Source organism: Dryobates pubescens, chromosome 11 (genome assembly GCF_014839835.1).
Source record: "Dryobates pubescens isolate bDryPub1 chromosome 11, bDryPub1.pri, whole genome shotgun sequence".
Classification (NCBI taxonomy): domain Eukaryota; kingdom Metazoa; phylum Chordata; class Aves; order Piciformes; family Picidae; genus Dryobates; species Dryobates pubescens.
Genome location: NC_071622.1, coordinates 26,572,297 through 26,585,635, shown reverse-complemented (window position 1 = coordinate 26,585,635; position 13,339 = coordinate 26,572,297). Strand labels below are relative to the sequence as shown.

Sequence of the window (13,339 nt, the reverse complement as noted above, 5' to 3'; positions counted from 1 at the left end):
CAATTTGATCCAATTGAGTGAAAGCTAATATGCTTTTGTTGAGAAAAAGAATTTTGCTTGAGTTTTATTTTTTGTATAGGCAACTTTGGAAATGCTTTGATGTATCAGTGTGTTGTCCTAGTGTTTTGAATGCAGGTACTGGAAACCTTTAAGGAAAGAAAAAAACAGAAAAGAAGGACAATTGAAATAATTGTGCTACATCTGCACTTCTTTCTCCATTTTTCTTTCAAACGCTTACCAAGAAGGAGGTCATTGACTTCTCTCCATAACAACATACTTTCAATGTATCTGGAATAAATTTAAAGCAGCAAAATCTCTTAATGATGAGATGAATAATCTAATTTGCCTTAATTTTTAATAAGAGCCCTTTTGTACCCTGATATTTCAGTCTGTAGATATAATTTTGTTTGTTCCATTTCTTCTGCTGTAGCTTTATGATGTTCCCTGGGGCTTCTTCTGCTTGCCACTGTTGGAGACGGGAAACTGTGCTGAAAAGGTGAGCCACAGGCTTAATTGTGTATTTCAGTGTTAACCTCCCTGTCAGTAATCCCAATAAATATAATTGCCTATCTGCATGGAAGTTACAGGATAGAATCTTCATTTTTTCTATTAGTAATGCATCATTACTTTAAGTAACGTGCTAACAAGCATTTTAATTTAGATATATTAATTTTGTCTCATACTGCTTTTTTGTTATTTGAAGTCAGACACCACACCTAGCCTCAATGTTCAACAGGCCTGCTGAATGATCTGATTATCACTGCACTCTCGGGGAAGAAGTATTTATCTGTTTACAAACTGAGTCCCATCTTTGTAACTATGGAACGTAAGAAAAACGGCCATAAAAGTGCTATTAAAAAAATGGCAATACACAAAGTAGAACTTCATAACTGCTTATAGAAAATCCACCAACAAATGGGGAAGTTAATCTGGTTTATTTTCCTTTTGAAATAGGCATACGAGCATACTGCTAACAGACAGCAGCATTTCATAAGTGGAAATACTTCCATTATTGGTCTTTATGGATCTTGCTTGCTACAACTGCTTGGATTGATCTGCATATAAAAAAAAATTATCCATGCTGTTTACATAATATTAGCTTTTCAAATGATGTTGTTTATATTCAATATACATACTCTATGCCTGCAGAGACTTCATCATCTGACGGGGTAGTTTCATCTTCTGACTGGTCACTTAGCAGATCACATGTCTGAAGTGAGGACGAGTCTGCAACCTCCAAGACAGGTGCTATGCTGGGCCGCCTGCCCTCTTTACCTCCTTCAGAAGGAAGAGCTAGCGTAGGTCCACTTGATGTTCGGCATCCTGCATCTTGTAAATCAATAGCCACTGTCCCTGAAATATTGGCGAAAGCATTTTTTCCAATGTGGTTGTCAAAACATTTGAATGAGATTTTCTTATTTAGAAGGGATTACCAAAGACTGAAACCACTCATACAAAATTGGAAGTTAAACAAAAATACTAGTTACAAAAAATATACAAAAATGGCAAAAGTAGTTTGAGGCCTTTTGGGGGGCCTGCAGTTGAAATCTCACCCATAAACACAAATTGGCCTCACGACTGCTTGTGCGGTTCTGATGGTCAGAGAACGGGAGGGAGGGAAAAAAACCCCACAGGGAGCTGGGTTCTGGATTCAGTGCTTGTGCTTGGTGCTCTGGAGAGGGGTGGGCTCCAGAGGAAGCTGATCCCAGTGTCTTCACCATGAGGGTGGTGAGACACTGGAACAGGTTGCCCAGGGAAGTGGTAGAAGCCTCATCCCTGGAGTTTTTAAGGCCAGGCTGGATGTGGCTCTGAGCAACCTATCTAGTGTGAGGCGTCCCTGTCCATGGCAGGGGGATTGGAACTAGATGATCCTTGAGGTCCCTTCCAACCCTAATAATTCTGTGATTCTATGGTACAACACTTGGGCCTTAGCCTCACTGAATATTTTGCAAGGAGTTTGGGGGTTTTACTTGGTTTGTTGTTTTGTTTTTTTTTTTACTTACCCATGCTGGCTATTATACTGTGTACAGGTAGCCTAGAAGCTCCATGATAAGATAGTTTTGATTCATGCTTTTTTCTATGCTTTTCTTGCTTCTTAAAAGCAGAATTCTCTTCTTTGGTGATATTTATATAAAAGCATATATCTGTAGAACTCATGATATATCGAGGACCTGGATTCAGCAAAATGTTTTTGTTATCTTCCTTTCTAACACCAATCAGACAGACTCCAAACCTTAATTAGAAAAGGAAAGGCATGGTTCATTTTGCATAGTCCTATACATACACCAGAATTTCCACTGTCAAAAAAGGAACCTCTGCTATATCTTTGTATTTTACAGATTATGAACATTTGCAGAACTTTTGGATGACAAATATGTTTGAAATATGTTCTCTCCTAAACAATTTTTATGAGCCCATGAATTCCTAGGCATTTGAATCCAGTGTTTATAATAATCTCCATAATATCCTTCTAATACTGTTCTATTTTACTATCCAGATGAATAGTCCCTTCTGGGAAAATATTAATAGAAGAATGGACATATAATATGAAAAAGTATTAATCATGTTGAATTGTTCCATTTTTCATATGTAATGGAACCAACTTTCAGAATTCATTTTTGCAGTTCACTCCTAGAGATGTATTTGCCGTAGAAAGTAATGAAATAAAGCCAAAACAATCTCTCATTTAATCATAAACTCAGTGTTCAGAGCTTCATAATGTTCATTCTGTATACATATGAATATACACAATCTGTGTTTAGCTTGTACATTCACCTCACAGAGCAGTATTAAGTGATATAGGATCTAGAACCTGAAGAAGGTATGTGAGCATCTAACAAAACCAGGATGGTTTTATTTTGAACAATCACCAAAATGTAGCAGGTACCACTTGTAAAGTGAGTGTTTTGCATAATATGTGTACCCCACAAAAGAAGCTTATTTCCAGCTGGCTCCTAAATAACAAAAAAGTACACTAGCATACTAATACATTAACATCCTTCCCCCGAAGCTTATCTACATTGTTTAGCACGTGGAAAGGAACTGGTATTCTCATTGCCGCTCTACAGTACTGTATTTTTCTGGTTGTTAGGCTTATCCTATATATTCTTTATATTCTGTGCTCTTAGGCTGAGCTGGCCTGTATAGAACCACATGAGCTTTTATCTGCCCAACTGTAAGTAACAGAAAAAATTATCAATGAAATATATTAGTTGCTGTATATTTAAACCCAGAAACAGGGTAACATGTAATACTGCACCTTTGGATGCAGAGCTGCATTGCAGGCAAAACAATTAATTATATGCTTGAACATTTAATTTTTGATAGGAAAATAAACATACTTCTTATGAGCATGGAAAGAAGCATATGTGAAGCTTTTCCCCTCATACTCAGCAAAAAAAGTGCTTTCTTCCAAGTTAATGTGATACACTTCATTACCAGAGCATCTGCCATACATTTTCTGCCATTGTTCTGAAGATTGCTGACTGTCCCTGAAACACGTACAGATAAAGAGAATAATTTAAAACTTAATGTAAAATTTATATCAATCAGAATAACAGAAACTACAAATGTCTATTAAAAAGGTCCCATAGACTAATTTGAAAGAAGTATTTGAGATCAAATCTTGCTAATACTGTAAGTGCAGCAGTTATTTTAGTGTATTAAAGAGCATTTTCTGCTAAGTAATAGGCATATGAGATTATGTACTTTAATATCAGGAGAGATATGGCTCAATTACTTTAAATTCACACCATAATAAGTATAGTCATTGCAATTTAAAGATGACAGGTGAAACCAGCAGCATGCTCATTCTATTCACAAAGGCAGTCTCTTCAGATGCTCCATGGCAGATTGGTTGTTTCCTGTTTGAAGTAGGCAAAGAATAATTTGAAACACCTTATGTAGGAAAACCCATTTAGCTTCATTCACTTTATCTGTAAGAAAAGTTTTATTTTATTTCCTGCATTTGCTTACCAGTTATCTTTAGAATTTACCATATGCACATTTTAGCTAGTGTGCCACCTGTACTATGACAAGTACATACTGTTTCTTCTCTACTGCAAACATGAAAAAATTAATGATAATGAGCATATCATCCTTTACTATATGCATCTAATGTTCCTTATCCATGTGGACTGCTAGTGAAAATGTTTGAAACCTCAGCTAACACCAAAACTTGCAGACTTCATGCTTCTGTGAACTTCTTACTTTAGTTAATTTGTTGTGGAAACAAGCTTCTGTCTGCATCAGCTTTACTGGATATAAATAAGTGTGTGTATAAGTATATATACATAAAAAAGTAATTTTATATGTATGTATATGTGTTCAAATATAATATGTATATATATGTAAGTATACAAATAAGTATATACACACACACACACATATAATTATACATACATATAAATGTATGTATGCAGATAGGACATAAAACTGACAAATGTCCTCTGCGTTTCGTTACTTGGAGCTAAGATCTCACGATACTGGGACATGCTCCTCTGTTCATACATTTTCAATATATTAACACAATTCCCATTTTTCTTCAATTTGCCATACTTCTCTCTACCTTTGGCACAGAAACATTTGGTTTAAAGATGCAAATAAGCAAACCATTTTCATTTATTAACAAACAGTGCACTAGGTGTAAAATAGCAGAATTAGAGCTGTAATTACAGAAGACAATTTTTCCAAATTTGCCTTTTCCCCCTAAAATAAAACATTTACCTGTTTAAAGTCTGCTTGGTTCCAGTTAGTTGTCTAAAAGCTTCCCATGGGGCTGTTCTGTAAAGACCACATTAAGTTCAAGTTAGAAAGGCTATTTCTTCCCATATTTTGTATCATAATACAAGCTCCAATAAGGTTCTGTTAATAGATTAGATAATTGGGTACCATTTAAAGATAAATGTTAAGATTAATAAACAAGATCAATTATAAGATTATAAGTACGTTTCCAGGTAGAATTTTGGTGCTTATTGACATCTACTTTGTTTAATCTGAAAAAACAGCATTAAAGACTAAAGCCAGTTCATATAAATAGCAACAAGCTTCTCTGTAATTTTGATAGCAAGCTGATCTGGCCAAAGTTGCTTTGAAAATGAACATGTTTTCCCCAGTCTCCTCACACAGTAATACCAGAAGAAAAACTGGTTTCAATTCATGTACATGCATTTCTTTTTGTTTACTGTTTCTTTTGTTCTTTTGTTTACTGTCCTCTGTGTTCTCCAAGTATGTATTGCTTTCAGTAATTTCTTAGTCTATTTACCTTCCTGTTTACTAGAAATGAATTTGAAATATTAACAGCATTACCCTATTTCTTACTAAATATAGGAAATAAGATTCCCAGTGGAACAGGTAGCACTTCATTTGTAAAAGACTACAACAAACAACTGGGACAAGGTTTTACCCTATGAACTATCAATGGAGTGTTTAATTCCATTAAAATGCAAGTCAGGTTAGGATCATAGCCTCCCTAAATTAACCAGTATTAAGAAGCCAGAATTTGAAAGTGGCCATGTTCTCCCTTAATGTCTTTTCACTAGAGAAATAACAAAAAGCAAGAAATGTTCTGGTGAGTTCCTTGATAATCTCCCCTGGTTACATGCACCTAAAATACTGGGTAAAAACAAGAGCCATTCTTCATGGAAGAGAAAGGCACAGTCAGTAATTTGAATTTGGCTATCTGTGATAACTTCAATTTTCCCAGTCACTATACTGATGTTACTAAAATTGTGAGTCAATGGATACAGAACTTCTGTGAATGGAAACATGAACTAATTATAAGAAAATCCTCCTCGTGACTTTGAACAGAATTTGAGAAGATTATGCAAGGTTGGAACTGGCTGATTCAATGCAGTATTCTCCATATTCCAAGTCTGTACTTTCGACATAAGTTAGTCAATACTGATAGGAGTTTCAGGCTCAAGTGCTACATTGTTTAATGCAGGTGCTGATAGTAACCAGGATAATAAAAGAATAATTAAACAGGAACCAATGTAAAGGTAATCAGTTCACTGTTTAGAGTGGAAGTCTATTTAACATATACTCTTCACTATTTGCTATCTGATTTAGTATTCAGTTTGGATATAAAGGCATGGATAGTTGATATGGCTGAGTGAAACTTCTCTGCTCTTCTTTCATGTACATATACTATGAAATAACTCCAAAAGTTTCTGTATTCTGTGCATGTCAGGTAATGAAAGCTAGGCAGTTTGAATATTTTCACCACGATTCTCAGGCGACACGGGAACAATATTTTGTTGTCTTCTTATTACCAGGTGCTTGCACAAACAGTGCCATCAAAATATCTTGACATTTGCCGTTCCTAGTAGTAAACGTTCTAGCAGTAATTTCAGTTTTCCCTATCCTGGGCATAGGGGAATACTACAAATTAGAAGGTTAAATAACTCTGCTTGTAAATATCAAGATATTACCAGGTCCATGGTTACGTGGGGAAAAAAAGTATCCATTTGTACTAGACTCTGTATTGTTGTGCAGCCCGCAGAGACACTGTAATTCTGTACCCCTACTGGCAGTGTGTTTATTATGTTAAAAAAACATCTCTTCATAGGTATGTTTGCTTGCTGCTTAATGCACAAGCTCTGAATAACAAATAATATTTTATATGTTAGCAAGGAAAAAAACCAAACTTTTTTTTAGTTCAGTGCATAGGAATTTTTATATGGGTACAAAAATAGACTTGGAAATGGACGTATTAATACAGGTATTCTTGGGTCTTGTTGGTGTTCTTAAATAGGACTGTTTGATAGAGCCACGATTCAGTCTAATATGTTGGAAATAAAAATTAGTTAGAGGCACAACAGCATGCAACAAATTGTTAAATATTTGGGGGTGTTCTTTTTAAAATTATAATGTCTTGAGTAGAACATCTTGCCACTTTTATTGTACAGAAAGTTCCGGTTTATTTTTAAACAATATAGTGGTCTGGGAGTTTAGGGTAAGCTGTTTGTCAAACTTTTACAAGGTGGTGCTTGTTGGTTTTTTTATGGTAGTATATACTTACTGTCCCCTGGAGGTATGAACCAGAAGTGTGATTAGTGTAGAGGTAGCTGGGCATATACAGTTCAGAGCTAGCATAGCATATTTGAATTCCTCTTCACACACAACATGATCTGTAAAAATAAAAAATAAAAAAAATTTAAACTGCTTTACAATATACTTTGCATTGAAAAGAATTTTCAATTCCTTTCCTTTTCAAGGAAAATGGGAAAGGCAATCAAATTTTGCTTCCAGATCCTCATCTCTCCTTGAACCTGAAGAGCAGCTGTGTATTCATAGATTCATAGAATACCAGGTTGGAAGGGACCTCAAAGATCATCTAGACCAACCTTTCAGGATAGGAATAGAGTTTAAATGAGATGGCCTAGCACCCTGTCAAGATGGGCTTTCAAACTGTCTAATGTAGGAGAACCCACCATCTTCCTTGGGAGTTTATTCCAATGTTTAATATTTGTCCCAAGTAACAAGTGATAGGCTAAGAGGAAATGGCTTCAAGTTGTGCCAGGGGAGGTTTAGATTAGCTATTAGGAAAAATTTCTTTACTGAAAGAGTGGTCAGGCATTGGAACAGGCTGCCCAGGGAGGTGGTGGAGTCCCTGAAGGTGTTCAAAATAAAGTAGACATGGCACTTTGGGACATGGGGTTGACATTTGGACTTGATGATCTTAAAATCTTTTTCCAACCTTCATGATTTTATGATTCTATGAGGGAGATGAGAAAGCAACAGAGGTGTTGTATCTAGTGCTTTGTATTGGCTTACGCTGAAAAGTGTCAAATCCTCTGCACATGCTTCCAGTATTGTGTGAATATGGCTAGTGCTTAAAATTCAGGACATAGTGGAGTGCTGGTCATGGCATGAAAAGGAAGTGGAAATTACTCTTTCATGCCATTCACATATACCTGAGAGTACTAAAATAGAGACAAGCACAAAACTTAGAACTTAATAAAACTTGTCAGTGAAGAAACTTCCAGGTTTTCTAAGGCCATAAAGGCATTTATTGCAGACTAATTGGTTATTTTGCTTCTGAATATACCTTTTGATTTAATCTACGTTACATTTAATGGGAGCAGAATTTGCCTCAGATGAGAAAGAATGCAAGTAGTACACCTGATGCTCAAAACATAAGGCATATGAAAATTGCTAAGTAAAAGTAAGCAAATCATCTCCCCACCTAGATCTAAGCTGTCTACATACCTCTACTTCTAATTGCACTAATGTATCCTTGAAATCCTTACAACTTCCTCACCTTTCTAACTAAGCTACCATCTAAGCTGAATTGATTAGACGGCTAGAAGAAGCATGCCCCTTACTGAAAAGTGAGGGCATACTTTGTATGCTTTCTCTGCTTCTTTTCTTAAAATTTCTAGAGGCTTTTCCACATCAGAATCATTGACTAGTGAAAGGAGAAATTAATTCTCTCATTTTGTGAAGATCAAAGCCTATTTAAATGTCATAGGGAAGGAATTAATTTAGTTATATAAAGACACTGTCAAATATAGAAGAAAATGAGATTTTTTTCCCTCCCCTAAATATACTTCAGTTATAGCAATTAAATATTTCCTGCAGAAAATATTTCAGGCAGAAATGTGTTCTTTTAGTCGACCATGTGCCACTAATAAATCTATTTGAATTTTAAACTGGAGATTTTGAGAGAGTAAGGCATAGCCTACAATTTGGATGGAATAGCTGCATTCCTGTTACCATTAGTCAGATGGCAAAGATTTATGAAAGTGAATATTGACTTCCTTACATCGAAGGAATGCACATACTCCACATTGTTGAATTTGTATAAGATTTTGCCAAATAACTTCTCCTTAGTTTTAATTAGAATGTTGCAGTATAGCTAAAATGGGATCAAGAAGAAAAAAAGACAGGAAAATTATTTAATCATCTATAATTTCAGATCTTGCAATTGAACCAAATTGTCCATGCTTACCTAAATATATATCAGTGAAAGTGAGTAAATCATGAGTGGCACAATGCAAATGAAAAGTATATCTTAAGACTTAACTCCTCCATGTGTTCTATACTCTCTAACATGTATTATCAACTTTCTGGAAGGATTTTATGTAAAATAGCTTGTTAACAAAATACAGCACACAGCAAGCAGGCTGCTGTCCTACAGCAGTCATCTTAATCTCATCTGTGTAAGAGGTTCATATCATCTTGTCAAATGTCTTTACATCAAGTGCCACAGAGCTGGGATTTGCAGGACGATTCCCACTCCTGCTGTACACTTCGACCTTGTGTGAGCTATTTATGCCCTCATGACATTTTATGCATCCGTAAAAAAAGATCTATGAAAATAACACCCTACCTAGTTCAGAAATGTCTTCAAGCTTTTGAATTTTCAGAGGTACTTTGATAACCTCAGGTAAAATGTTCTTCAGCAACCTAATTACCATGACTACAAATGTAGCCATATGAAAGGAGAGGTGAGGTATTACAAGTTTTGCCTCTGGGCTGGAGTAAAGTTCTTGTGTAGATACAGATCAGGACAAAATCAACTTGCTAATTTCTCCAATTATTTGACAGATTACAGCTTTCCTATAATGTTACTGGGTTTTATATTTATGTTCAGGACTCTTATTCTGGAGCTACTGTAAGGCTGAAATACCAGAGGAAACTGCAGTTAATCTTGATCTGGATATTGAATATGTCAAATCTGTTTACCAACAGAAGTATTTTTATTTCATTTACACTAAAGAAATACTCTATTTAGGATTTCCAGACCTGTAGCTTCTGTTGAAAATATATTTTGACAGAAAATTTGTTGCTAAGTCTGTCCCGAATAGATGTGCTAATGCAGTGTGGTGAGTTAGGACTTCTGCAGTGTTCTTGAAAATAAAACATACCTGAAATACTGATTTATGCCTCCAGCATCACCCATGTGGTAAGAATGTCCTAGACTTGACAGAAGTATTATGAAAAACCTTACTTTGGTCAATTTGGTAAGTTAACATGACCACTACCAGACCAGGTAGAGAAAAATGTCCATCCATTACCTCTGGCCTAATTTTTACCTGTAATTGGATAGATTAATCATCAGATGCATTTGGTATCCATTTTGATGCATCTGGACTATGTTTGTTTCAAATAAATTACTACTGAAGGTTTAATGTCAAGACTTCACCAATCTGTGCTTATTCACTGATGCATTTTGAATAAATAGAAAATGTCAAAATGTATCCCCAGTTCCTGGAATTGTGATTGAGCAGAATTTCTGAATATTCAAGGTAACAGCAATTAATGTATTTTCTAGGAAATGTATAAAAGTTAGAAGTTCAACTCAGAAAATTTACTCGGGTCCCTGAATTACATAAAACATACTGCTCTGCTGTGGGCAATCTTCCCTTTAATTCGTGTTTGTGCTGAAATGCAAGGTCAGATGCACACACTGAGGGTACATGACCTTTTGTAGCTTCATGTGTTTGAAGGCCAAGCAGGGAGATTAAGGAACCAGGATTGTCTCACGCACTCTAGGACACTAGGTCAACACAATACAAGCCTCTGAGAAACTGAGCTTCTACTGGTTTATACATTTTCAACATAGTTAAACTTTTGTTAAGAGGACTTTCTGCAAATCTTTGGTTGTAATTGTTCTAAATTCAGACACAGTCTCTAAACATGTGTGTTAAGGACAGAAAAAAATATAGAGAATATACAAAAGATATAAAATATTTCAGATTCATAGGAATGCACAAGCCTCCAGAATCAACAAGCCATTTTTTAAAGCAATATCGAATTTAAAAGAAGCCTTTGCATGAAGGCAGTAATAAAGCAGTCCTGAATCATAATAGGAAAAGCACTTAGAGAAATATTCCATGCAGTTATGACCAATTCTATTCACTAGCACTCTGGACAGGGCTATAGTCTGCAGCCCCCACTGGACAGGGTATATATTTTGGAATAAAGAAAAACTGAATGAGATTAATAATCACAGTAGAGTCCTCTTAGGAAAATGTATGCAAACAAACATTGTTCACATGACTCTTTATCAGTAGCCTAGCCATTTGCAGTAGGTAAGCATCCAGTGGTGATGTTTATACCATGCTCATAACCTTGCCCAATTTAAAACTGAATTTAAATGTCCTGTGCTTTATAGGAGCAGAATTCAGTTCATCCTGAAGGACAGTTTGCAGCCTTGAATGTTGTGCAGAGAGAATGTGCAGAAATGGATGCAGCGATCCCTATGATGTATGTGAAATTCTTTTGGGATATAAGGTGCTACACAAATATTTAGACTTACAATAAAGTACTGCTATAATTAATATAATAGAGGGGTCTAACAAAACACAGAACACATGAGGTCTCCTGAAAGCCTTGAGGAAGTGCAGAAGGTAAATGAAGGCAGTAACATACCAGATTGGTTAAGCTAGTTGAAAGAATATTTGAGAGTGAGTTGTTTACTGTTTAAAAAACATATAAAACAAACAAAAGGATCCAAATTCTCAACCTGAAACTTTGAACAGCTATGAAGAAAAAAAAGGTTACCTCTGTTGTGCAAGGCTAGTTATAAGCTCCTACAGAGACAAACCATTAAGAATAATGAAGCTCTCTTAAAAATACAATCAGGAACAACAAATTAACACAGTTACCAATAAAGAAAAGTGGCCAAGGCTAGGGAGAAGAGATAATGATTATCCTGTGTGATTTTAAGGGGCAGATGAAAAAGCACCATCATTCTTGTAACAGCATGACTTTCATTCCCTGCTGAGCCATCTCATAGTTTGAGATTACAGTTTTATAACTTCAGAACTGCTATTGATGGGTTTTTCCTTTCTTTTCAACATAGTGGTAAATTCAGTAGCTTTCAAAATTACAGTTTGAACTGTTGCTCTGGAATTGTTCTGCACTTCAATTTACTTTTTCATCACATTCTGGCGTGATGGAGGTGACTAAAGTTTTTTCCATAGATTTGTTTGGTTTTGTTTTCAGATTTTGTATGAATCAGTAATCTTTGCTTCCTTAGAATACCCTTCAAGAAAACTGTATTTTCAAAATTACAGTTAAAAAGGAAAGCTCGGCTTCTACTTCATATTTTTCTAGAGATGGGCAAAATGAGTTCATTATAAAAGTATCTGTGTGGTTTTGCACAAGAATATGTTTGTCTCTGCGTACACATATATGTATGTGTGTGTTTATAGAGAGAAAGAGAGACAGTGAAGAGAAACGGTGTCAGATTAAAACTGGTTATCTCTTCTTAAAATAGAGGATTTGTTTGGGTTTTCTAACATCATTTGCATTTTGTATCAGTTTCTAAGACACATTTTACTGGATATAGAAAATATATATGATGTCTCTTTCCACAGTGTTTCCCAGGATCCCATGGGAAGGTTGGCTTTTTTCATGTTTGTTGGATAAAATTTGGCCCATAGTAACAGTATGTTTTAGTAGACAGAAGTTATTTAAAACTTGGGTATAGCAAGCTACATCTATAATTATGGAATAAGATGTGTTCTATATATAAAATAACTTTGCTCTCTATATATACAAAAATCTTTAAAAGTGCTTATAAATAAGACTTCAATGTAAAATATGACATTTTACTATTGGTAGAATATACACAACCCATGTTATTTTACCATGCTGCACTCAACATGCTGCTAACCAGTAAACATTCCTAGGGAATCCTCCTTTGTTTTGTTTATGAAACAAACTTCCAAATACTAACAAGTGTTTCAAATGGCTGAAACCTTACACTTACCTGCAAACTTGATGTGGAATTTATTCTCAGGTTTTAGTATCTGGACATACAAAGGACAATTTGGAGCAAAGTCTTTAACTGCCCATGCTCTTAAAATGGTTTGATGATCCTAGAGTATGAATAAGAAGTGTGAGGTGATGAGAATGAAACATGAAATAACCATGTTACATTAGAAAAAGAGCCTCTTACCAGCTTGAATCCTTTGAAAGAAACTCATTTTGAAACTGTGTAACACCAGCTGGTGTGGATGTTTACATACATAAGCAATATCACATATTTTAAAAGACATATATAGATATATATACACACATACATAAAAAAATCCAGTAATTCTGCAGACACAGACAAGGCTGAGCTATTTTCAGTGTTCACCAACAAGGTCTATCAGCTCTGAGGCAGGCTTCAAGCAGAATCACCAGCAGTGTATGATTTTAGACAGGGATATCTCCAGATTAACTCAACCCATATAAGCCCACAGGATCAGATGGGTACAAAAAGAGCAGGCAAATCTTGTCCTGTTGCTTTCTTATCTTAGAGAGGTTGTGGAAACTGGTGCACGTCTCCAACAAAGGCAAAAAAATTAATACTGTCATCGATCTTCAAGCAAAAGGATGA

General features: G+C 35.4%; 1 protein-coding gene across 2 annotated transcripts in view; it reads right to left on the bottom strand.

The window, feature by feature from the left end:
* The window catches only part of KCNT2 (potassium sodium-activated channel subfamily T member 2), a 124,287-nt gene that overhangs the window by 25,685 nt on the left and 85,263 nt on the right, over positions 1-13,339 (bottom strand). For both annotated transcript variants that reach the window (XM_054165143.1, XM_054165142.1), the window contains exons 14-19: positions 12,725-12,833; positions 7,022-7,130; positions 4,726-4,782; positions 3,342-3,491; positions 2,004-2,233; positions 1,137-1,353 (exon numbers count right to left, since the gene is read on the bottom strand). In XM_054165143.1, coding sequence (XP_054021118.1) covers positions 1,137-1,353; positions 2,004-2,233; positions 3,342-3,491; positions 4,726-4,782; positions 7,022-7,130; positions 12,725-12,833 — 872 coding nt within the window. The remainder of the gene's footprint in view (positions 1-1,136; positions 1,354-2,003; positions 2,234-3,341; positions 3,492-4,725; positions 4,783-7,021; positions 7,131-12,724; positions 12,834-13,339) is intronic.